This window comes from Squalius cephalus (genome assembly GCF_949319135.1).
Source record: "Squalius cephalus genome assembly, chromosome: 19".
Lineage (NCBI taxonomy): Eukaryota > Metazoa > Chordata > Actinopteri > Cypriniformes > Leuciscidae > Squalius > Squalius cephalus.
In genome coordinates, this window is record NC_137140.1 from 34,099,542 (window position 1) to 34,126,827 (window position 27,286).

Consider the following 27,286-nt stretch of genomic DNA (forward strand, 5'->3'; position numbering starts at 1 on the left):
TTTATAGAGGTTGTTTTATAGTGTTTAAGATTTTTTTCATTACAAATACCATAGTTTATTATTAATATTGTTGTTGTTGCTATAGAAACCATAAAACCATGGTAATGCAGAGCCTGGTTTTTAGCTGTGTCTTGAACTTACATGTAAACTCTGGATTCTAAGCAGTAACTATGGCAACTTTTCATTAGGGAAACTACAAAGGAGAATTAAGAGCTTTATAGCCTGGATGAATTAAGGACAAAGCTATGACGTTTGTGTAGATATGTTCAGTTCTAATAAACTTTAACTTTAAAATATTATTGAACATATTTACATATTTAATATATATATATATATATAATAACTAAGATCCTTGTAATATAATGCAATATTTATATTGTCAAGCACATTTGCAGTATACTCTAAAATATTTATTTTTATTTGTTTCTGTTCTTTATTTGTTCAGTAATTTATTTATTTATTCCAATTTAAAGGACTTAACCCAGCAAAACATTAATGAGGAAACGTATGGAGACAGAAAGAAGACATTCTAATGTTAAACCTATTTAAAGTAAACTAAGTTATATATGCGCAAAAGTTGTTGCTTTTCTGGAAACCTGTTTGCTTTGACCTCATATTTAGTGTTAATGCATTTATGCTTTTAATATGTTGTAACCTGGAATATTTTCATATTTTATATACTGTAGAGATATAATACATTGTATATCTGTGTTAAAGATATGGCTTTTCTTAATGCTCTTGGGCCTGACTACAACATGACATACAGGCCAAGGAGTCTTTCACATGTTCAGCATGTTAACCCTTAGAGACCAACTGGAACACAATCAATACCTTTTATAGGTTAAAACTACACATGCAGGTCATACTTTATCTTTCTTTCTACTTTATCATACAATAGCTCATATATTTATCATGTATTTTACATGTTTGATAGGAATTTGCAATCTGAATCACACAATATGGTAATTGAATATACTGACATACTGCTCATTGTTTATGATCAAATGTAGAAATCTTCTAAGTATTTGATCTGTAATATTTTGTTGTCAAATCCAAACATATTTAGTAATAGAAACACGTTCACAATATGGTATTAATAATAATAATAATAATAACAGTTATTAATATTACGCTCTCAATCGAGGACAGTGTCAGAGGACTGCCTGAATGTGAACTTGCTAGTCAGGCATGCTAAATCAGCATGTATGGCCTATACTAAATCAGCATGTATGGCCTATACTAAATCAGCATGCCTGACTATATGCAATGCAATAACCTTGCATATTTAATATTTAATTCCACAGTGCCTTTAAAGGTGCATTGTGTAATATTTAGGAGGATCTGTTGACAGAAATGCAATTTCATATACATTACTATGTTTTCAGTGGTGTATAAAGACCATAATGAACCGTTATGTTTTTATTACCTTAGAATGAGCAATTTCTATCTACATACACACATAAGGGTCCCCTTATATTTAAATAGCCATTTTGAGCTGACATTAGCCAGTAGCCCGTAACGGACACTTTCATTTCTATGTTGTTCTTCGTGCAAAGAAGCTAGTTAAAGTCAGCAAATAAAACACTGACACAATGATGAACGAGTAGCAATAACATATTGTTTTACTGAATAATTAAGTGAACGTAATTTCTTAATTAAAGGGTTACTTCAGGATTTAGCATTAAGCTTTGTATTAGTAGAAAACCTGTAGTATTTTCGAATTACCATGCTTTCCACCCTCATATCCCCCTGAGACAAGAGATTTATGTATTTTTTGTCTGGAAAAAATCCTCCGATGACGCAAAAATCGTCATTTTGCGTCATCTGAGGATTTTCTGGCCAGAGGCTAAAGACTACAGCCAGTAGATGGCGTTGTTCCGCATGTTTTCAGCCCGCCCATAGGAGGTGGGATCTCACTCACAGAATGTACACAGTGTTAGCCGTCTTTCTTTGGAAGCTAAGCTAGCAGGCTCTTGTTCTGTGGAGAAAGCTTAATAGTATGAGAAAGCTGAGTAAGTAACCATCCTCCTTTTCCCGGACTTGTCCGGCAGGCGAGATCGTTCAAAATGTCCGGGATTCAGCTTTTGCTTTCTGCGGTCGCCATTGTTTACATGCACACCTTTTGTTTCAATCTAACTGAATTCATTCCGATTGGTGAATTTGAATGTAGCGTTTACATGAACGTTAAACAAGTGATCGGTTGATGTGCGTTTTACCATTGCTAAGAAAAATTCCCGCTCCTCCGTGAGAGATGGGAGACCCGGCGCGTCTCAGTAATGACGCCACCGGCCTTGCGCTGTTCTCCCGTGGCCGTCAGCCTCGTCCTGCTCGCCACAGTAAACATGATGAATGAATGGCGACTGTAGAACGCAAAAGCCGAATCCCGGACATTTTGGACGATCTCTAAATCCCTCGCAAACTCATCACGTAGGCTAGCTTTGTTGTTTTAAACTGCGCACTCTTACCGGTAGGCGTGGCCTCCTGAGACAGCGAAGCAAGTGCATTCTGGGAGTTGTTGTCTTTCATCCACATAAGCCAAAAATACATTTTCTGGCTTTTCTCAGTCTAGAAAGCTCCAAATTCAAAAATTTCTTCACATTTCTTCTACTTAAATGACATATTTTAAATACACATTCATCTTCCCAGAGGTGAAGTATCCCTTTAATCTTTGTAAAGAAACATCATTGCTTAACTGGCTACTCTCTGGCTTCATCTTTTCCTGTCTCCACCGTAACTTCTGTTGGTTTCAATTCACGACATCACCACAGTGCACCTTTAAGTGAAGTACAGGTTAAGTAAATGCTATGTAGACCTAATATAGTGCATTTAGGAAAAAATCCTATATTAAGTTGTTGTTTTTTTGGCAAGTTGTTTGAATTTGTAAGCCGAGACTTTGTTTCCTATCAAAAGTAACAAAAGCACAAGTCCTAGTTTTCTCCGGTTTGTGTTTATTTACTGTTCTAACTTAATTTTAAGTATGCAGGCTACATGTATTTTCCTATATTTTAAGAAAAACACACACAGAGATATGATCATGTTAATAATTTTTTTTAAATATTAGACCTTTAAATCCATGTCCTTAGAAGCAGTCGAAGGTCAGGACACCCTTCAGAAAAACAAGGCGGCCTAATACTATCATAAAATTACACAAGGACCGGACAGTTTTACATAATCACAGTCTGGATGAGGATTTAAAAAAAAAAAAAATGTATTTAGGAAGGAAGCATTTTTTCCCCTCATAATACAGTTATTAGCTTAAAGCATTTATCGCAGTAAATATATAGAGTATTTAAAATATATTTTAAGTATTTTAAGTACAATTGAAAATAAAGAAAGAAGCAATCAAATTAATTCTTATTTTACCATACTAGACAGAGAAAGATATCATCATAAACTTAAGGGTCCTCATTATTATTAGGTGCAAATGCAAGTCAAAGCAGAACAATTTATAAGTTCAATGTCATTTGTTCCTAATCCAATGTACAGTGTACAAATCAGATATGACAAACAACATTTTTTGAAATGTAAAATCAAAGAATTCAAAGGTAATTGTATGTCTAAACATACAACAAAGTGTAGGCACTAAGGAGTGAAACCATCAAAATGATCAAGGAACCACAGAGGCCTGGTGCCCTGGACACTTGCACTTTTTCTGGGATCGGTATGTCTGAAGGGGGACAAGAAATGGTTCAGTGCATGGTAAAGTTGCAAAAAATAAATAAATATGGATTAAATCTTACAGAAAATTGACATAAGTAAAAAAAGAAAATTAAGCATTAAGGTTATTAAATGTAATGTTTACCTGAGCTCCGTTCAGACCAAACCAGAGGACCCAGGGATATGGAAGCACTGTCATGGAAGTCGAGAGACCTGCTCTCTCTCCGCTGGTGTCCAGAAGAACAGTTCTAAAGATTAAAAATGGATAACCAGAATGTGATGAGATTTTTACAGTCTTCAACAGTGTCTTACTGCATACGCACAGACTACTTCACTCTAAATGGCGATATAATGCTAAAAACAGATTTTCAGTCTTCTGAAGGAACCAGAACAATCTGACACACGATTAGTGCACACTAAACTCACAGTTGAGCAGCGATTGCTTGACAGAAGGCAAAGGTGAACAGCACAGTGCAGGTAAAGCTTAGTGGAGTTTGCAGTGAAGATAAACATCCTGAAGGAGAAACGGCTGGATGTCGAGACACCGTTCTGCAGCAGATCCACTGTGTCGTCATGTGGATTGGGACACCTGAGAATATCAATAATGACAAATTATTCCTTTTTGAAACAGTCATTACAGAGTGATCTCCTTTAAATCATCACATGTTTGCATTCCATGTTCAAAAATGTAATATTTTCCTTTAGTCCTGAAAAACTGAAAGACATGTAACATGTAATGTAATCCTAGAGGTGATATGATTATTATTTATTCAGTAAAAATGTTACAATGAGTAAAGGCTAAGCTTAAAATAATTTTTTAAAAATCTCTGCTTTACTCTGAAAGGATGAGATCCCAGCGGAGGCTGTAATCAGGATCATTCACAGGTGTAGCCCAACACGTGTCCATCACCAGGGCAAACTGGCGGCTGTCGACCCCCTCAACACGAACTTCCACATGCATCTCCTGGTTGAGCTCTGCATCCACACTACCAGTGAAGGGCCGGGTAAACTCATCATCCTGATATGGAATCATCCGGACCTGATATCTGCCTTCACCAGCGGGAAGAGTCTTGTGCACAATGCTGTCGAAATAATGGATAGATCTGTGTTAAAACTATTATGTTTATGGATAAAATTATGTTTAAAATAGATATTCTTGGTTTCGAGAATATAACCATATATTTACTTTTTAAATACATTTATTTTTCTGCTAAAAGGATTAGTTCACCTAAAAAGATTTGGAATATAGTTCAGGAGTTATATGGACCTTTTTTTTTGTTTTGTTTTTTTACCTTTCTTAAGCTTGAAATTCCCCATGGGGATTAACTGCATTGAAAGATATGACCAGAAAAATGTGTGTGTTCCTTGGAACAAATATTAACAAACAAAATTTCTGTTTTTGGTGAACTACTCCTTTTTAAAAAAAATAGTGCTGTTTCACTCGCACCTCTCCAGTGGGTTGATTTCCACATTCATGGAAAGTGTTTGTGATTGAGGATAAACACAGCTGAAAGAAAGCTTCAGGATTTTCTCTCTGCTGATGATGAGACCTTCTGACCTCGGTGTCCCCAGAATAAAGTTATTATAGATGAAGTGGGTGCCGTTAGCCTGTGGACAACAAAGAAAACATTTGGAATTTAGTTTAAACTGAATTCAAAGTATTTATATATATATATATATATATATATATATATATATATATATATATATATATATATATAAAGCTAAAATGTTTCATCAGTAAAGTAAAATAAGAAGTCTTTAGGGAGGTCTGTTTGGGCCCTTCCTTTGGTTGTTACAGAGTGATTATTTCAGTATCCTTACAGACCTCCCTACAGACTTCTCAAAGTCTCATAGAGATTCCCCAAGAGGACAAACTAATCTGGTTATATCAGGCACTACAAATATTTTGATTGTGTACTGAATAGATTATACATAGTTAAACCTACCACAAGATTTGTACCACAGATGTGTTCATCATCATCAAAATGGAATTCCACTCTGCCATTCCGGACCGTTCCTTTGCAGCTGGGATCATTGAGGTGTAAGACATCAGCTGGAAAACCAGCCTCAAAGAGCTGACAGCGAGACACAGACATGGAGCCAGAGCTGCTTTCACAGGTTTCTGAGAACTCTGAGTTAAAAAAAAAAAAAAGGCAAAAGATTGTCAGAATTATAAAAAAAAAAAAAAAGAAGAAAAAAGGTAACAAATGACTGTTTTTTTTGTTTTTATTTTTTTATTTGTTTATGATACGAACCAAAAGAGTCCGGTTGTGGTCTGGGTTGGTCATCGTTACATAAACAGCCATAAACACCATTTTTCTTTCCACACCATTCATGCTCAGTACAGTTGAGTTTAGAACAGCGATCTCTCACATCTAAGAGGAAAAGCACAGATAGATTAAATACAACACAAAGACACTGAGTCATGTTAACAGAATCAGAACTTAATATTCTGGTCCCCTGAATGATTATTGCTCTGTATTCCTCAAGGTATTTTTCTCTAGTGAATTAAATGAGTCATTTTATTTTTAATCATTTTCCCATTGAGATCCAAAAAGATAGTGATAGTCAGGGTTTTTCACATCCATTTTCCATCCACCTGGCCATAAGAATTATATTGCTGGGGGGTTGTTACTTTCCCATTAAGATTTCCATATAAATGTCCTCAAAGTTCTCCACATGTGAAATGTGTAGCAACGAATACTTTTAACCCAATCTAAGTCTGCGTAATTGCCTCTTTCTCAAAAGGTTAGCTCTTAGTTTAGTTCAGCTGCCTACATTTTTAGTAACACTGGTGACAAAATAATTTACTTACCGCACCGAAGACCCGAGCGCCATTCTAGGATCTGTGTCTCCAAGATGGCACAAGCTGTCTCATAGGCCTCAACAGCTGAACATAGCATGCCATTTGCACGTGTGTAGAGACACAGATCATACACACAAGAGTAGAAGTAAGGTGCTGGGTCAACATGAAGATGGCAGTTCTGGAAGGGGCCAGTGGTGTTGGTGATAATACTACAGAGATCAGAATACCTCTGCCTGGATGGACACTCATCAACATTACCGGTCTGGTCTCTGGCACCACAGCTGAAGAATACAAGGAAACTTCACGTCAGTTGCTCATCATTTGGATAAAGAAAGGGTTTACAGGTGAACAACAAACATAATTTCCTATTCATAAAAATTTTAAACTAAAGCAGTGCTTCTCCACTTGTTATGAAGCAAGACCTTTCAGTAGAGGCATTACATTGGACATTGAGTGGTGACTCAACAAAATACTAAAAGCAAACAAAAGTAAAACATATTGAACATTAGCATGAAATCAACATTTGGAAGCCAATCTCTCTCTCTCTCTCTCTCTCTCTCTCTCTCTCTCTCTCTCTCTCTCTCTCTCTCTCTCTCTCTCTCTATTTTGGTTTCTCCCACTCAAGGGTTGGCAGAGTGGAGTCATCCACAGAGTTATTCGGCACAGCTTTTACACCGGATACATAACCCTTTAAAAGTCCTTAACTTTTGCAACCCTGAGCAGCACTGAGACTGCAGTAGCTTGTGTAACCTTAGTGGTTGGGACACTCAGACTTGGAAACCCACCCTGACACAAGGAAAGCATGCAAAACCCAGCCGGAACATGAGCCAGTCAATAATAAACCATTTAATGCATTTATGCAGTGTTTCATTCTGTCACTCCATTTACTTTTCTGCATTTGCCAGACTCTTTTATACAAAGTGAGTGTATTGCTTTCAATACATTTTATCAGTTCATGTATTCTCTGGGAATCAAACCCATGGTCTTGCCTTGACAGTGCCTTGCCATTTCCCCTGTCCACCACTCTATCAAAACAAACCTGAGACACATTTTTGTCACAAATGTAAAGTCTTGCGGTTCTTACCCTGGAATGCTGGTGTCTGATTTCCAGCTGTGGCCAAAGGAAATGTCATCAGAAGCGAGTTCTCCACTGGGCAGCACTTTGTCATCTGCAGGATTACCATTGAAATTCCCACACATTCCACACAGAGATCCAGAGAATCTTTCACTCACTCTGACTAGAAGGCTGCTATGTCCATCAAAATGGACAATGAATTCATTGAATGCATTTAGAATTACAAATCCCTGATCCTCGTGTACCTCTACAAGATCATTGATTTGATAAGCTGGTGTGTCAATAGCATTTCCATCAACCTGGAGGAGAATCAGAAAATTTCAACATAAAAAAACGAGAGAAATTGAGAGAAAATTTACATTGAAGTGTATACCAAATTTATATCATTTCAAGTGCAACTTACTTTAACTCTCCTGTTCTGCCCAATACTGATGTTCATATGCTGTCCATGCTGAGACAACCAAACATCCACTGCAGACACAAATGACACCACCATGTTCCCCCGGTGCCTGTTGGTGGCCACCACACGGAACTGCAGATCACTGTCCGTAACATTACCACAGGTCTGGGCAATCTCATACGAACACGTGCCCTGGTAGGATTAACACAATACACAGTCTCCATTATTACTTTCACTTCCAACACAGAAATAAGTCATGGCATACATTCATTAATCAAAGAATCTTCACGTATTTATGAAATACGTTAGCAGTCAAACTTGTTAACATATTCTAAACTTGACTGTTTACTCAGCTGTCCCTCATTAGTCAGATACAAAACAAAAGTTAAGGTAAGGTGCATAAAAAAAAATAAATAAATAAAAATAAAAAAAAACAGCAGACTTTATGTTATGGTCTAGTTCTGTTTTGTTTTGGGTTCATTTTCATTGATTGCCACATTCCCGTTTGCCTGATTTCTGTCTGCTAGTTTGTTTCCATACTTAGTTTCAGTTTCTGTTGATTACTTCACTGTGATGGCCTGGGACACACAAGAATTTTCAAATCTTAAATTATTTTAAAAGAAAAGGAGATTGATTTAAAAAAAAAACAAAAAAAACATTATAATCCTCTCAATGCACACACTAGACGATTTGGCTAGACCGCGGGACAACACACCTGCCGATTGTAGCAACATTTTCACATCACAGTGGCAATTACACATATATGAGATCTCACAGAAAACCGCGTGATCAAATGTGACTTTAAAAGAAAAACAAATATGGAGGACAATCAACGTCGTCAGCTGGCTCTTCTGGAATGTGTTATATTTTACAGCGAAAACCATAAAAGGAGAAAGAATAGGGGTGAAATCTTGGCTGAGAAGACACTAAAGATGCGGCTTATACATTCAGCAGCGCAAGCTTTCGTGACATGTTTGTGTGCCATGTTTCAGCTATAAAAACACATAACATCTGGTTGAAATTATATTGCGGTTATCCCGTCGGAGGCAGCCCGATCAAGAGTCATAAATATAAAAAAATATATATTAACAATTTGGGATTGGAGAGGCTCAGACTCGATCGGGAGCAGTAAAATTTTCGTAATGACAACACAATTAATGATTTTTTTGGACAAAAAGTCGGTTGCGACAAGCCTCGACAAGCCAGATCGTGGCTGAATGCAGATCAGGCCCCAAAATCGGGCTTAAAATCTTGAAGCGTGAGGCCAGTTCTTTGTCCAGTCATGTTAATGTTATTGTGTACTTGCCTTGTTGGTTTTCTCCAGTGTATTCCCCTGGATTATTAAAAAGAATTGTGGAATTCATTCTGATTTGTGCATGTTTATCTACACATACTGTAACAGTTTAGCAGTTTATACCTGAAAGTGGGCCACAGCCCCATCAAAGGTGATGTAGTGGGGATCGCCCCAGACTGTGCATGTGGACATTGGACTGAAGCAGTCACGACGTCCATTTCTGACCGCACACTCCATGGCCGCTGGGCAGAAAGATGCAGTGCAGCGTAGATCATTTGGAGCAAAACACTGACAGCGTTGGGAGCATGTTGAATCCCAGAACTGTTCATCAATCTACAAAATCAACAATGACAAAAAACTTTACATTTCCATGACATAACATCAGTGAGTATTTTTACATACAAAAAAAAAATCATGATATAGCCATGTAGTTTTTAGGAGTACCATGTATGATGACTATACAATCTTTGTACCATGGCATCACCAGAATGGTTTTAAGTGTTTAAGATGATTTATGGAACCATAATACACTAAGGCTATGCTTCCCCTTACCCAATGCTCTATATAATAAGGCTCAACATGTAAACATTATATTTTAATCCTCACATGATAGTAGAATCCATCATACAAGCAGCCACATTGTTCCACTGGTACACAGAGTCCTCCACTCCTCACAAATCCCTCATCACAGAAACAACCTTCTGAGCATGTGTGTTCACAACTAGCATCGATGCTGCTGGCGCACGTGTGGCCACAGTCTGTTCCACACACCTCATAATGACTGTTTGGGATGTTTGATGAGCAGTCCATGACTGGCAATGTAACAGAAAATATATGTACATGAAACATAAATGCTATTAATATATATGCACAGCATTAAATATTTGAGATGAAATGAAAACATATTTGTTTCATAAATTAATTTAGCAGACGCTTTAATCCAAAGCAACTTACAAATGAGAACAATAGAAGCAGTTAAACTAACATTAGGACATTAAATTAAAATGTAGTTTAAGGGGCCATTCACATATAGCGTCCTTTGCGCGCTCAAATTCGTTATTTCAAATGTATGAATTTTCTCCATGTTTTTTACGTTTTTGAAGGATGGAGTGCACCCAAACACTACAGGTTTTTTTCTCTTCTCCGTAAATAAATCTTGTAGCAGAGCTACAGCGTTTTTCAGTGGTGGAAATCCATTACTAAACTTCCTGGTCATTGTGGAGAGCGCAGTTCATGGTTTCATAGCAACGACAGACACCACGGGAGCACAAGCGCTTTGGAAAGGAGGAGAAAACGGTGCAACCGTGGTTTCCATGGTTTCTTAGACGCGATATGTGAACGGCCCCTAATTGCACTGGTCTTTTTACACACTGTATCTCAGCCACATCTCCAGTCACTTACCACACAATGCAAGTTCTCTCCAGGGGTAGACCATGGCATTGACAGACTGACAAGCACTCACATATGACTGGACAGAGCGACACAAAACTTCATTACTGTTCCCAGAGATGCACACATCAAACACACAGTTATCAAAATAGGCCTGCGGATCTACAGATCCATGGCAGAAGCTAAAGGGACCCTGGCTGTCTCTGATGATTCCACACAAGGCTTGAGTTGTGCTCTCATCTTGGCACAAAGGACAATGGTCCCCACAGCCATGATTGCATGACATGTCATCTTCAACCATCCATTCTGCCCCAAACTGGTCTACTGAAGGTGCCAGAGCACCTGAAGGAGTGAGGAAGTCATCCTCCGGATGGCCATTAAAGTTACCACAGATGCCACACATAATTCCACTGTAGTCTGCTGGCACAACAATGTTGACCTCCCAGGAACCACCATAAATGACACTTAAACCAAAGTCAGTTGAGACATAGACAAACTGTCCTGTGGAGTAGACAGACACTCGACCAGAGTCAAGATAAACAGGGAGGTTTCTGATCTCTTCATCAACCTAATTGAAGAAAAAGTTGAGCTTGTTAATACAAACATTCTTATCAATATTTACAACAATAAAGTTTTTCACGTATAATCAATGGCAAAATACTGTAAGTGGGACTTGCTTACCTTAACAGCAGAATAACCATTCATGTCCTGTGACATGTGAACAAGATGCCCAGAGACATTAACAAAAACTTCAACAGTTATTGACACAGGCCATCCATTCCATGCTTCATTTCTTGCTTCCACTTGGAAGTATGGTAGTCCACGAGTATCATTACATACTGTGGCCAGCACATATCGGCATGTGCCTTGAAAGTCAAAGTAGGTTCTATCAAAGGAGATATAATGGGGATCTCCAGAAGCATAACAGCTACCATGTGGATGAGGATGGCAGCCATACTCCCCCTCCACCACACTGCAGATTTCTTGGTAACTGCAAGATGATGGTGTACAACGGACATTACCAGTGATTCCATCACAGACACACAGGAACTGGCACTCTTCACCATGCCAGAACTGTTCTCCAGGCTGCCGATAGCGGCCATGATAGTGGCAGCCGCAACCAGTGGGGGGAACACAGCGATCTCCATCCAGCACTAGTCCATTATTGCACTGGCATCCCCCCTGGCATGGCAGAGCGCACTGGAAGGGAAATGAGAGGCTAGGGCAGGACGCAGGACAGGATGTGCCACACAGTTCAAAATGGGTATTTGCTGGACAGTTGGGATCTGGGATAATTAAAACAAAATGGGATGGAAAAGGCAATGAATGATCAGAATTTTGAAGAAGATGTATACTTTTTATTCTTTCACTTTATCTTTATAACTTTATAAGATACTAACCACAGTGGGTAACACTCCTCCACTCTCCAACTGCAATGCCATTGTGTTGGCAGTGAAGTGTGTACCCTCGCAGGGCTTCACATAGAGCCTCCCTGGCACCCTCCGTCTGCTCCAGCATCTGAATGCAGTCTTCAATCCGCTGCCAAGGGTCTAGTGTTCTGCTGCACTCAGCAAATGGTCCATCGTTCATTGCCATGATGCTGCAGAGCTCACTGAACTCACTTCTGTTCTGATAAAGTCCTGGTTCCCAAATGTCAGCTGGGTCCTCACAGTGGGCTGACAGGGATCCGTCACGCCAACTATCGGCAAATAGCTGGGAGTCATCGAGCAGGACCCCATCTGGGCTGTAGAATTCATCATCAGTGTTTCCATTCAAGTTCCCACACAGACCTCCAAGTGTACCATTGTAAGTGGTTGGAGCCGTGATTCGGACAATGTGCGGCCAGTCAGCTCTAACGGTCACTCCAAAGTTTGTCTCCAACACGAAACCCCTCACACTACTGTGATAGATGTGGATCTGACTGGAACCAACACTGATGGGAAGGCCAACCATCTGTCCATCCACCTGAGGAGAGTATACAAGTAAATTGATAGGTAACACTTTACAATAAAGTTCTTTTTTTTTACTGTTCATTTTAGTTTGTTAGCTCTGGTGAATTAAATAATACTAACAGATAAAACTTTATATTTTAATCATTTTAGTAAATGTTGAAATTAACATCAACTAAGATTCATAAATGCTTTAGAAGTATTTTTCATTGTTAGTTCATGTTAACTAATGAATTAACTAATGTTAATAAATGGAAACTTATTGTAGTGTTACCAATTGATCTAGCATATTCTTGAGAGTTCTTGAGACTGTTCTTAAAGGGATAGTTCACTTTGAAATTAAATTTTGGTATGTTTTAGCTTACCTTAAGGGCATCCAAGATGTAGGTGTCTTTTTTTCCGCAGTAGTTTCAATTTTGATATTTTTAGGTCAAACCGTTCTTGTCTGTCAGTCATATAATGCAGGTCTATGGTCACCCCCTCAAAGAGCATGCACAGAGTCCAAATTAAAACACTAGATGTCGCTTGGCTACGATTTCGTTCCAATGAACTGCAGTAGCCAAGGCGACGTCTAGTGTATATATCTATACCCGCCCGCGCCCTCAGATTTGGACGCGGCTGTGTTATAAGAGGTAAAAACGATATAAATACTGTTCGTTTTCTTACACAAACCGCTCGTTTCGTGTCTTAGGCCATCAATGTGTACTTACGATGGGGAATTGTTTAACTTGGACGTCGGGGAATTGTTTTAATTTGGACTCTTTGAGACAGTGACCATAGACCTGCATTATATGACTGACAGACAAGAACGGTTTGACCTAAAAATATCAAAATTGAAACTACTGCGGAAAAAAAGACACCTACATCTTGGATGCCCTTGAGGTAAGCTAAAACATACCAAAATTTAATTTCAAAGTGAACTATCCCTTTAATACATGAAAAGAGAAAATTGTTTTTTAGCTAACCTGTACATTGCTACCTTCTCCCAATTCAATGGAAACATGAGTTCCTCCTGCCTCAAAATTCAGGAACCTGGAAAAGTCTTGAAGGCCTCTGGGTACTTTCTCCACTGTCAAAACAAAGTATGGCAGTTGGGATGGCCCCATCACTCTTGCAAGGATCAGTCCACAAGCTCCTGGGTATCTAAAAGTTTGTCCATCAAATGTATGGTATGAACCCAGGCCTTCAACTGAACAGGTAGCGTAACTGATGGGTTGGCAGCCCCTCACACCATTATGGAGTCCACACACCTCTGCTGGACCACACTGGTGCTGATAGCAGACCATTGACCTGCTACTGCAAAAACATTGTCTCCCACAGTCCTCGTCCAGCACTACTGACTGTCCCTCAGAGTAATAGAAGCCCTCAAATGTGCAGCCACAGTTCACTTCAGGCACACATTGTCCAGCACTGAGGATGTACCCATCATCACAAATACAGCTCTCCTGATTGGGCAAGGGACAGTTTATTGGGGCAGCTGGGTTACTGCAAGTTGCAGGGCAGCTTGTTCCATTGGACTCAAAATGACTGTGCTCAGGGCATATGATTTCTGTAAATGGAGGGCAGAAATACAAATATGCATCAAACTCTGGATCTTTTACCTTGCACAAATATTTCAGTTACTTTAAGCTGATTGCCAGACTTACTTATAATAAAGATGGCACTTACCACAAAAGCCTGGTTGTCTCCACTGTCCAAGTTGTACACCCTGCTGTTGGCATTGAGCAGAATACACATTGAGAGCCTGGCACAGAATAGGCTGGTAACCTCCTCCTAAGCAAAGATCATAGACACAGTTCTCTATGTAGGTCTGTGGTGAAAACACAGAATGGCAAGATGTAAAAGGCCCCGAAACATCTCCCAGGATTCCACAGTGATTTGTGTCACTGTAAAGGCTCATTTCACTGCTGGTACAAACCGCACAAGCGAGACCTGTGCACCTGACATCATGGCATTCAGGATCTGTGTCCCCCTCTACCCTCCAAGAGTTTGCAAAGTCAACATCTGAGCTCAAGATCTCCCCAGAGACTGAACGGAAGTCATCTTCAGGATGTAGGTTATAGTTCCCACAAAGACCACATGTGGCATTCTGATAGTCATAAGGTACAGAGATGGTGACATAGCTATATGCATCATAGGTCACTAGGAGACCAAAATCTGTGCTGATGGCCAAGGAAAACCCTGACTGATAGACTTGGATGGATCCATTGTGGAGGGTGAATGGTGTTGCTAGAAAGGTCCCATTAACCTTGACAATGTTGACAAAAAAGAAATTAGGAAGATGGATGGATAGCTGAACTCAACTCAACATTACAGCAATACAGTGATAATTACCTTTGCCTCATAATAATGATCTTTGACTAGTTCAATTTCTTCATTATACACAAATACTCTGACCATCCGAGTCCATGACACATGTGTACTACCCCGATGCTCGTTTTTCCCCTCAATGCGATAGTACGGCAAACCATTTCCACAAGCCTAAACAATAATTCAAATTCAAAATCAGTAAATGACTGTACAATCTCTTCTACAATAAATAGAAAGTCATAGTAACATTACTAAAATTACTAACCTCCGACAGAACATATGTGCAGGTTCCTTGAAAGTGAAATATCTGATTGTCAAAGGTGTAGTAGTGAGGATCACCCGAGATGGTGCATGTTTGTCTCTGAACGTTCTGACAAGAGTATTGGAAAGCAGCTGGACGACAAGCTTGGGAATAAGTACAGGACTCAAAGCTGCACTGGATGCCTCCTCTGGTACAGGTGCATCTCTGCTGACAGGTGGAATCACTCCAGAAGGAGTCTCCCAGCTGCACTGGAAAACCTATAACAAAGAGTTTATGGATATAAACACCAAAAGTGTGTAATTACTGGAAGGCTTCACCTATGGCTCACTAACATGATATAATTGCATTTGTCATTCATAGTCTTCCAGAAATTAGCAAATATTTCATGCAATCAGAAAAGCAGTTTTACCATTAAACTGACAACCACGTGTTCCATGATCTGTTCTGAACACCCATCTGCCTGGCACATTGACATTGCTGCTGTATGGTAGGCTTGTGATGTCATTCTGGAGTGATCCAGTAATTGAGAAATGGTGACTTGAGTCGATGGTGTCATAACCAGCCTAATGATAAGGAAGACATTCAGATGTCTGATTATTTAGTCATAAACAGTTCAATACATCATATCAATGTCATCTTGGGCCTACCTGTACATATTGTTGAGTTGGAGCGATTGCACCGTAGTTCATTACAACAAATGAGAGATGGCCATTTGAAATCAAAACCACTTGGAAAGATGTTTCCTTAAAAAAAGACAAATAATAACAATATTTTTTTTAGTGAAGCAAGAAAACATGTGATATACCAATTTTTTTTTTTAAATGGGCACATGACGGTCTCCATGGTACCAAATTGTTCTACTTACAGTTCCTGAATTGGAGAAGTATGCAACTCTATCCCATGTTGCAACAAAGACCCGTGAAGCAGAGAAACTCAAGTCAGGGAAGTATTGGTTTATGTCTTGGGTCGCCTGTGTAAGGACACTGCCAGAGGTGTACTGTTGATATGAGATAACACCATTCCAACGGTTGTCAATATCTGTCCAGAATGGAGCAATGAGGTCTTTCCCTCCATAAGCTGGGAACTGGTATGGAGAGTAGCTGGACCATGCCCCATCAAAAGTCAAGTGTCCATTGTTGTTAACCTGAAATAGAAAAGGACTGATTATCAGGTGCAGGTTTCTTAAAAAATATGCTATATTTCTTGTAACAGTAATTTAAACCGCAGCGAATTGTCATTTTTCCCATTTACTTTTTCTCAAAAAGTGTGATGTTTATAGACAGGGGTGCACATAACTTTATTGGTCTGGTTCTCAAGGGAGCACCTGGAGATGCTGCTTTGTACTCACACTTTACACGGCACACTTATACTACAAGCTGTTGTCATCACTTTCCTCCTGACTGCTCTCCTCACTATCTTCTTTTCTCTCGAACATGGTAGATGATGATGATGATGTTTTTATTTTATTAACATTAATGACACAGACAACAGCAGGAATATTAGGCTGCTGTCACTTTAAGACTGAAATCATGGACCGCATATTCTGACACACAACCAGTTTCTTTCTCAACAGTCGACTTATGACATAATCGAGAGAATTCTTGTCCAGATGGGTATTTTGACATTAATTTGTGTCTATGTATCCGTTCAAGCGCAAAATAATGCGAATTGAGCGCTGTCTGAAGCGTCTCTCTCTCTCTCTCTCTCTCTTTCTCTCTCTCTCTCTCTCTGCGTGCACTCGCTTCGGGTGTGTGAGGCTGTGCACTCAGATAACAAGTGCAAGTCCTGATTTTTTCCTCTTCTTCCACTTTTAAATTGTTTGAATATAGATTGACAAGTTGCACCCCTAATAATTAATGAAAACACTTATCATAATGATTGCTATCTTACCACAGATAGAGAAAATCCTACTCCAGTTAGTAAAAGTGTCCCTGTCCCCAAAAATGTTGGTACTCAAAAGTACTTCTTTTTACATTTTCTGATGCGCATTGTTTATTTTTACCACACATGCACCCCTGTTTATAGACATAGGTTTAGACACTCATAATCCAATATCCCCTCATATCAGATTGACTTACATAAATTTGGTTGTATGTTTGCCCAAAAAATATAAATGGCTGCTGAAGGTATATAACTGATGAACTCCCATCATCAATGCGTCCATTTACTAAGTCCCCAGTTCCAAATTGATAAAATCGGCTCGTAATATTGATGCCATTGTCTGAAAAAAAAAAAAAAAAAAAAAAAAAAAAAAAACAGCATTGTAAATGTGCATCATTTCAATTTAATTTACCTTAGTGTCCCCATCATAATATTTGTATTCTCAGTATAATGAAATGCATATTATGGGCCCTATCTTGCACCCAGCGCAATTGACTTTGTTCACCGACGCATGTATCATTCCTATTTTGCACCCGCGCAAAGCGCGTTTTTTCCTCCACAGAAGCACATCGCTAAACTAGGGAATTAACTTGCGCTCCCTGGGCGGTTCAGCGCAAAAAAGGAGGCGTGTTCCAGCGCAAACGTTCCTTCATGCTATTTTGCAGGTTTAGAAAACAGTTGCGCCACTAACCAGGAAAAAATGGTTTAAAGTCAGTGGCGCGTTGCGCATGTTATTCATATGCTATTTTAAGGGCGCATGCTTGGCCATTATCAATGTAGCGTGTGCACAATGCGCATACACTTTGATTCTCTCATCTACACAGAAGCAGCAGTTTTCATTTTTGCAAATTAAACATTATTACGATAGATAGATAGATAGATAGATAGATATACAATTTATTATAAAAGCATACATCTAGCTTACACATTTACCCAAATTATCATACGCCTTTTTAACCAAAGTTAATTTGGGTGGGTTTCTCCATCCCCAACGTCCCTGACGAGAGCGTTGCTCTCCTCGGCTGTGAACCGCTCCTGGTGTGCGTCTGGCAAATCCGCCGTTATAATAGTTATCCGCTTTAGAACAAGCGCGCCTGCTCTTAAAGGGAATGTGAGATGACGCTCTGATTGGTTTATTTCACGTTACGCCCAAACCACACCTATGAATAATGAAGCTACTTCAGACCAACCATTTTAGATTTGCGCCTGGCGCAAGAGTCATTTATCCCGCCGGGAAAATAGCAACAGCGCCAAGACCCGCCCACAAAGTTACTTGCGCTTTGACACTTGCGTTTCAGATCGTTAAAATAGGGCCCTATATATCATTGTGGCCATATATCAGCATGGCTGTGATTTCCAGTGGCCTTGTGCCTATGGCTGAATCCCTTTAATATAGCTCATAATATACTTGCCTATACGGCTTTATAAATTATTTTATAATATTTACTTGCATCACAAACACATACCATGGATCTGATTTTCTCATGCCAAATAAAAATCCTCCAGATTAAAAAATAATACATTGTATTACCACTTGTAGTGTCCATGGTTGTAGTTTCTGCTGTTGTAGTTTCATCTGTGGTTGTCTCTGGCGTGACAGTAGTAGTGGTAGTGTTTATGTTGCTTGAATCTGAAATATATAAATATTACATACAAAAAAACAATGATCACTTACATAATTGAAGGGCACATGTAAATATATTTACCTGCACAGTATGCCAAACTGCAGCCAGTTGGGCTCACAAACTCATAGACATAATAATCTCCTGGACAGGCTTTGACTTTAATGGGATTGGATTGGAAATAGCAGCAGTTATTGCTCCAGTGACCACAGACATCTCGAGTGACCACTCCATCCTCAACTGTTGGATGTCCTCCGTTCAGCCACAGTGGAGCATGAGTGCCACAACTATACTCATCAACACATGTGTCTGGCATCTGAACGCTCTGACCCTGAATGAAGAGACGGTACCAGCCGTTCCAGCTGACTGCAAAGTCACAGTTTATTTGAGAGGAATGTTGATTGTTGGTGGCTCTCCATGAATCATCCAGGATATTGTAGTTGAAGCAGGGGTCAACAGGGGGAGCTGTTGTCACAGAAACATTACAAATATACATTTTGCTTAATGAATAAATGGATGATGTGATAAAAAAAAAATCGTAGTAGTTGAGCTGTGAAAACGTTGTCTCCAGAACGATCTTTACTTAAGCTCCCTGTTTCATTTGTGTTTTAAGTTCAAAGCTGAAGACAATTTGTCATGAGCTTTCAGAACATCTCCACTCATTTAGCTGACAAAACAAGTGTTAAAAACAGCTCAATTTCCACTGTGTACAGCACCTAGTACCTGGTACTTTTTTTTAGTACCACCTCATTTGAGGTTCCAAGCGAGCCGTACAATACTAAAATGTGACGTGTTAAAACTGCAGATCACTGATTGGTCAGAGAGAATCGTCACTACCAGCGTCATTGGATTTGGTGCAACTATAACAATCAGTCTATAATCCCAACCACTTTATAGCAGTACTAAACTGCAGTGGAAAAGCAAACCCAGCCAAAGTAAAGCGAGCCGAGCCGTAAATGAAGATTTTGTCATCATAAACTCACACTCAAGTTTTTCCCAACCTCTATGAATTTCTTTCTTCTGCTGAATAAAAAAGAAGATATTTTGAAGAATGTTTGTTAACAAACAGTTTTGGGTCACCATTGATTTCCATACTATGGGAAATGTCGTGTCTTTCCTTTTTATAAAGACAGAGGACAGAAGAGTCTGAAACATCAATTCAGGAACTAAAGAACTTGCATCTCTTTATTGCTCACATTCACTGCTATACACTTGAGCATATCACTTCGTCATCATTCTATAACTCCACCCATTACTTATGTCTTAAAGTAACAACGCTTTATACATAACACTCCTTCCCCCCAAAACAGAATGTCCTCTTTTTTTCTTTTCTTTTTTTTACAATAACAAATGTAAACACAAGAGCACCTTCAGTCAATTACTGAACTAAATTGAAATAAAGAGTCTTTTAGGTGGGCGTCTTTCCCTAGTGGAACGGCGTTCTGTGCTTGAAATGGGCTCTGAAACAGATATTTTGGATCTTGATTCTGGTTGTTTTTCCAAGTTTTGCATCTGTGGAATGTTTTCAGCCTCGGGTGGCACAGATCCTTTTTCTGGTGTAAGTGGTGTGTCCACAGCCACTTCTGGAACCATCGGAAAGTCTGAATAAACAGTGGGTGTGGCAACAGTAGACTCCACCTCATAGCAGATCCCAGCAACAGCTGATCCAAGTGTCTTTTCCAGGTAAGCTTGTCAGAAGTTAGTACAATGTATGACACTGGGCCGGTTTGAGCTATCACTGTCGCTGGTACCCACTTTGGTCCTGAAGTATAGTTGCATGCCAGAACATTTTGTCCTGGATGGAACAGTCTGCTTTTAGCCTTCATGTCTCTCCTGTGAACTTGCTTCTGTTGCTGACGAGTTACCACCTCTTTAACAGTAGAAGGTCTCTGTAAGTCAAATCCAGAGCGCAGTGGACGCTTCAACATCAGAGAAGCTGGAGAAACCTTTGTTGTCCAATGGCTGGTATTTCGGTATGACAACAGGAAATCATTCAGGCGCTGCTGAAGGCTCCCTTGTTCCTGTGATGTCTTTAAGGCGTGTTTGATGGTTTGAACCATTCTCTCTGCGAGACCATTTGTGGCTGGGTGGTACGGAGCTGATTTAATATGTTGTACCCCACAACGCTGTAAAAACACAGCAAATTCTTTTGATGTAAACTGTGGTCCATTGTCACTGATGAGCTGGGTAGCCAAACCGGCTAAACATTTCTCCCAGTTTCAATACTGTTTTCTCAGCAGTTGTAGAGTGCATAACAGCAACTTCAGGCCACTTGCTGTGGGCATCCACCGTTATTAACAAGATTTTTCCTTCGACTGGACCAGCAAAATCCACGTGTACACGCTGCCAAGGGATTTCTGGCCAGTCCCACGGGTGTAATGGGGCCAATTGGGGTTCATTTCGCACTTGCTGGCAGGATGGACATGACTTTGCTTTACCTTCAATGTCCCCCTCAAGACCTGGCCACCAAAAATAACTCCGAGCCATTTCCTTCATTCACACAATACCACAATGGCCCACATGGAGCTGCTGGAGGACCGGTTTTCTCAACGATGGGGGAATGATGACTCTTTGTCCCCAGAGAAGACATCCTGAATGAAATGACAGTTCATTCTTTCTCGACAGGTACGGCTTCAAATTGGTGGTGTCCTTAGGCACATGTCCATTGTAACGCAGTTCAGATGTTATGGGAAGAAGGAGGCGGGAACCGGCGAACATTCAAACGTTTAATGATATAAATAAAACAAATACAAAACTAAAGTAAAAGACAGCAGCCCCTCACGGACGACTGCTGTCACAATAAAATAAAATAAAACACAACACAAGTCCAGGCCTGTTCCTCTCTCGCTCACCACTGTCGTCGCTCCTCCTTTTATGCTTCCGCTCCTCCGTGAGAGATGCGAGACCGGTGCGTCGCGCACGTGGCGCTCAGTATCAATCACGCCACTGGCCTCGTGCCGTCCTCCCACGGCCCTCGACCTCGTCGTGCTCGCCACATACCCCCATCGCCCCTCACAGGCCGGGGGGCACCCACGAGACTGCGCCTACTCCCCCTCCCCCCCTCCCCGGGGGGACCGGTCTGGAATTTTCAAAGGAACTTCCTCTGAGGAGGAATCAGTGTCGTCTGTGTACTTGCAATTTGACTGCATTGTATACACATTCTTCTTGTTCTTCGATGTGCCAGGCATTTTGCAGAATTTTTGTTTTGCAGCCTTTTGTTTTCCTCTGCAAAAACGTTCTATGTGGCCTTTTTTTCCCACAACTACGACACACCAACTCTTTACTCCAACACTCAGATGCAAGATGTTCGACTTTGCCACATCTAAAACATGTTGCATTATTAGATGCTTTGCCAGGGGAATTCTGGAAAGTGCTCATGTCAGCAGACAATTTATGAACTTTATCTGAGCTACTGAAGTGCTGTGCTTCTTTAGCAGCAAGTTCCATGCTTACACTTATTTCAGTGGCTTTCTGCAATGTGAGATTACTTTCACTTAACAGCCTTTTTTGAATGGCTTCGCTTCTTAATCCACAAACGAGCCTGTCTCTGATGGTATCATTCAAAACATCGCCGAATTCACAGTTTTCTGAAAGTTTCTTCAGTGCAGCCACAAATATAGTAACAGTTTGTCCATCTTCCTGATTTCTCTTGTGAAACCGAAATCGTTCTGCTATCACCAGCGGTTTAGGTGAAAAATGTGCGCTCAACACTGCAACAATCTCGTCATAAGTTTTCACACCTGGTTTTCTAGGCTGTACGAGACTGCATAGCAAAGTAAAAGTCTTTGCACCCATCACACTGAGGAACGTAGGCACAATATTCTCATCCTCAATGGCGTTTGCCTGCAGGAAATATTCAAATCGCTCCGTGTATGAGCTCCATTGTTCAACATTTTCGTCAAATTCTCTGATATTTCCTATTACGCCAGCCATAACGTCTCTCCGAGTTCGCGCCGCGTTCAGCTGTTTTCTGCACTTCACTACTCTAACGTTAGTCTTCGGCAATTCAAACACGCAGAGGTTCTTTCAAAACATCCTCGTCGCCACTTTGTCGTGTCTTTCCTTTTTATAAAGACAGAGGACACTAAAGAAGAGTCTGAAACACCAATTCAGGAACTAAAGAACTTGCATCTCTTTATTGCTCACATTCACTTCTATTCACTTGAGCATATCACTTCGGCATCATTCTATAACTCCACCCATTACTTATGTCTTAAAGTAACAACGCTTTATACATGGGAAATAAAGGAAATAAATACTATTTTTCAATGGTGCCTCACAACTGTTTGGTTTCAAATATTTTATTTTTTATTTACTTTATTGTGTTCAGCAGATAAAATAAATTCATACAGGTTTGGAACAACTTTAGGTTTCTGGGGTTAAAAAATAAGTTTAGGGTTACAAAATGTGTTTGAGAAACTCTGGTGGTTTAGTTTCACTATTTACAACACTTCAGTACTTCACTTTGCCTAGAAATGCATTCTTTGTTTCCATTTTAAGAGTTTGAATTGCATACTCATTTGTGAGCTGTATTACTTCTTGTTAATGTGATTTTTTGGTAACACTTTATAATAACTGCATGCTAGTAATCATTAGTTAAGCATTACTAAACAGTTAATTCTTCATTTATAAAGCATTAATAGACATTAATAAGCAGTTTATAAATACAGCTATAAATGCTTTATTCTTGATTTACAAGCATATCTATAATGTGTTTAATAATTGTATTTTCATACTTTATTAATGATCAATTTATCATTTCTAAATGAAGTATAGCATTATTTACAAACCAGTTATATTATTTACCATTATTTACAAACTAGGTGTTGTGATTGATTAATAAGATCACTTAGAAAGTGTAAGTAAATGTAGTAAATTCAGGGAGTTATAAAGCATTTAGTAGTGGTCAGTTAACTATTTTGTGAGCTCATCTAAAGTGAGGACTAGTTATGCCTTGTAAAGCATTTACAAAGGAGATTTAAAGGCTCACTGATCTTCTAAACAGAAAAAGGAAACAAACACAACACAGTGATAGAGAACATAAAAGTATTTAACAGCTTTTAAATCTCCTTTGTAAATGCTTTACAAGGCATAACTAGTCCTCACTTTAGATGAGCTCACACAAATAGTTAACTGACCACTACTAAATGCTTTAGAAATACATGTTAATAAAGCATTTATTAACACACTAAGTAACTATTACTATATGTCTGAATAATAATGTATTTAAACAGTTTATTAATCATTTACTTACACTTTCTAAGTGATCTTATGAACCACTGACAACTCCTAAATCACCAGTTTGTAAATAATGCTATACTTCATTTAGAAATGATAAATTGATCATTAATAAAGTATGAAAACACAATTATTAAACACATTATAGGTATGCTTAAAAATCAAGAACAAAGCATTTATAACTGTATTTATAAACTGCTTATTAATGTCTATTAATGCTTTATAAATGACGAATTAACTGTTTACTAATGATTAACTAATGATTAATAGCGTGCAGTTATTATAAAGTGTTACCGATTTTTTTTTAATCTTTTTCTGTAGAAATTATAATGCATTTGTTTAATGTGATAATCAGGAACATTTCAATGTTCAATAAGGATTCAACAATTCAATAATTCATGTTTCAGAGAAAATGCATGTCCAAAAAGATGCTCATGAGAGTTTATTAAAGAAGCAATACTTTACCAGTGGTTGTGATTGGTGGAGTCATGGATTCTATAGATGGGATCGTTTCTGTTGTTGTAGACGCTGATGTGATGGACTGGTTTGAGGCTTTTGGTATTAGGAACATTTTATATCAACATAAATAATTTTCAAACAAAATCCAGGAAAAAATTAAACAATGAAGATTGTATCAGTAAATGCTCACCTGTACAGTAAGCGCTGCAAAATATTGGCTTGACAATCTCATAAACATAGTAATTTCCTGGACAGGCTTTGACTCTTATTGGGTGGGATGTGTAAGTACAGCAGCCATTCCATGAGGAGACACAGACGTGACGGGTGACCACTCCATCTTCCAGCTGTGGGTGAGGGCCGTTGAGCCACAGTGGGTCACTAGTGCCACACGTGTACTGATTTACACATGAATCTGGCATCTGAGCATTTTCACCATTGTAGAACATCCTGTACCAGCCATTCCACTCCACATTATAATCACACATGCTATTGTAGTGTTGGTTATTATAGTAAGAGTTGTTGGTGGATCTCCAAGGCTCATCCAGACTGGTATAGTCGTAGCAGGGATCGACACTTGGGGTGGAGAAAGGCACTATTAAGGAAAAAGGAGAAAGAGAGCATTATATATTGAAGATTAAATATATTCAAGATGATAATATGAATTCAAACCAATACAAATCATAATAAGCACATCAAATATAAAGATGAACGAATGTACCTGCACAATATACAGGATCTGGGATTGAAAGAGTTGGTCTGGTAAATTTGTAGACATAATAATTTCCAGGACAAGCTTTGACTTGGATTGGGTCGGATCTGTAGCGACTGCACTGTTCATTACGGGAGCCGTAAATTTCACGAGTAACAACTCCATCTTCTAGCCGAGGATGAGAGTCACCAAGCCACAGAGAACTATAACCTCCACATGACATGTAATAAAAACACCACTCAGGCATCTGAGCACTTGATCCATTAATGAAGAGTCGATACCAGCCATCCCATTCTACACGAGTGTCATCATGATCAGATATGAATCCATTACTAGTCCAGTAATTGTGTGTGCTTCTCCAGTAGTTGTCGAGTATGTTGTAGTTATTACATGGTTCATAATCTGTTAGTGAGAGATGATGACACCAAAACAAACAAGTTATATTTCAATGATGAACTTTACATGTGCAAATCTGAACCAGTCAAAAACTGTAATAATCATGAGATTCATAAACCATTCATACACAATGTGACTGTGTAAGAGTGAAAACGTTCATGCATAAACATTTCCATTTAAACTGAAATGCAAATCTTTCATTGAAAAAAAAAAGATCATTTTTAATAACATTCATGTATTCGTTCATATATATTATTTACAACTTACTCAAGGTGATGCTGGATCCAGTGAATATATCTGGACTTATAGTGGAAACCACCTGTGAAATAGTGTTGACATCTAAAAAGAAGGAAATTTATGTCATGACAGAAATCATTTTAAAAGTTTTGAAATACTTAAATGAGAAAACCACAGTACCTGTGCAGTATCCTGAACACCAGTATTGTGGATTCACAAGTTCATAGACATAATAATTGCCTGGACACGCTTTAACTCTGATTGGTTTAGACTTGTATCTACAGCAGTCACTCCAATAATCACTACCACAGACCTCCCTGGTCACCACTCCATCCTCTATTTGAGGGTGAGGATCAATGAGCCACAGAAAGAGGTCTGTGCTACAGCTGTATGAACTAACACAGGTCTCTGACATCCGGATGTCCATCCCATAGTAGAAAAGCCGGTACCAGCCATTCCAGGAGAAACGTTCATCACAAATGTAATCTCCACTTTCATTGTTGGCTCTCCAGGGACGATCCAGAGACTCAAAGTTGTAGCAGGGATCACTGCTGATGCTTTGGAAAGCAACTGTCATGGAGTTTGCAAAAGTATTATATAGGCCTACTGTATATGTATATAAGTATATAAGTCTACAGTAACAAAAAAACTTGACTGCAAATAGGCACAAGAGGACTGTAGAGTACTATGTTTTCATATACTGTTTACATATTATAATTATTGAGCAAATGACCTAAAGTGTGATTTGAGGAGTTATGTAACAAAGAGATCTAGGTGTTATTGATCTGTAACATAACCTACTATACAGAATGGATAATGGACTGCACACCACTGATTATAACTAGTTAAAACATGATTATTTTCATAAAACAAAAAATGTATGTTAAATTATCTAATATATAGAGCGTTTACTCATTATAGTTAAGTAAAAAATCATAACAAAAATCCCAGAGACAAGGGTTAAAATTGTACCTGCACAGTACATAGGCCGGGGGGATGATATGATGGGTTTGACCAATTCATAGACGTAATAATCTCCTGGACAGGCTTTGACTCGGATGGATGTGGAATTGTAGGCGCCACACTCACGGGAATACTCCCCCAACCCCCACCACCACCACCATGCACTAGTTCCCACGACTTCACGGGTCTCCACTCCATCCTCAAGTGTTGGATGAGAACCGTTGAGATACAGTCCAGTGTCACCGCCACATCCCATATCACTCACACACCACTCAGACATCTGGGCACTTTCTCCATTCAGATACAGCCGATACCAACCACTCCATTCTACAAGAGTGTCATCATGTCCATGGTACTGATATCGCTTTTGCTGTATGTCTCTCCAGGATTCATCAAGAGTGTTATAATCATAGCATGGATCAGTTGTAGGTTCTGAGAGAATAAAGAAAAAAGACTCATTCACTCATTCACTGAGGTGTCAAACACAAGAGTACAGTTAAACATCTAACATCTGTGTTTGTCTGAAAGAGAAGATATTGGGATGGTAAACTGAAAATGGATTATAAACTGACTTTATTTTGTAAACCTACAACAAGTGTATCCTTTATACACCTCTCTCACTAATTAAAAAAGAGC

At 39.1% G+C, this 27,286-nt stretch overlaps 2 protein-coding genes across 2 annotated transcripts; both read right to left on the reverse strand.

The window, feature by feature from the left end:
- Window positions 1-2,927: 2,927 nt before the first annotated feature.
- Window positions 2,928-18,985, reverse strand: LOC307146822 (alpha-tectorin-like). Its single transcript, XM_079851124.1, has 25 exons — window positions 18,733-18,985; window positions 18,558-18,656; window positions 17,224-17,366; window positions 16,011-16,289; window positions 15,793-15,888; window positions 15,555-15,708; window positions 15,149-15,402; window positions 14,908-15,054; window positions 14,242-14,821; window positions 13,539-14,122; window positions 12,025-12,589; window positions 11,306-11,910; window positions 10,637-11,192; window positions 9,842-10,047; window positions 9,359-9,568; window positions 7,945-8,133; window positions 7,551-7,840; window positions 6,476-6,747; window positions 5,916-6,035; window positions 5,607-5,791; window positions 5,105-5,265; window positions 4,494-4,739; window positions 4,084-4,246; window positions 3,803-3,905; window positions 2,928-3,667 (listed from the first exon to the last, which is right to left on the reverse strand). Exons 1-25 carry the CDS (start codon window positions 18,962-18,964, stop codon window positions 3,558-3,560), a joined length of 6,549 nt encoding a protein of 2,182 aa, XP_079707250.1. The 5' UTR covers window positions 18,965-18,985; the 3' UTR covers window positions 2,928-3,557.
- A 9-nt stretch (window positions 18,986-18,994) lies between these two features.
- LOC307146694 (uncharacterized protein) lies at window positions 18,995-26,264 on the reverse strand (the record flags this gene model as incomplete). Its single annotated transcript, XM_079850904.1, has 6 exons — window positions 18,995-19,113; window positions 24,352-24,438; window positions 24,536-24,937; window positions 25,064-25,456; window positions 25,718-25,789; window positions 25,868-26,264. Coding segments are annotated over 6 exons (1,470 nt in total), but the record flags the coding sequence as incomplete, so codon positions are not given.
- Window positions 26,265-27,286: the final 1,022 nt, after the last annotated feature.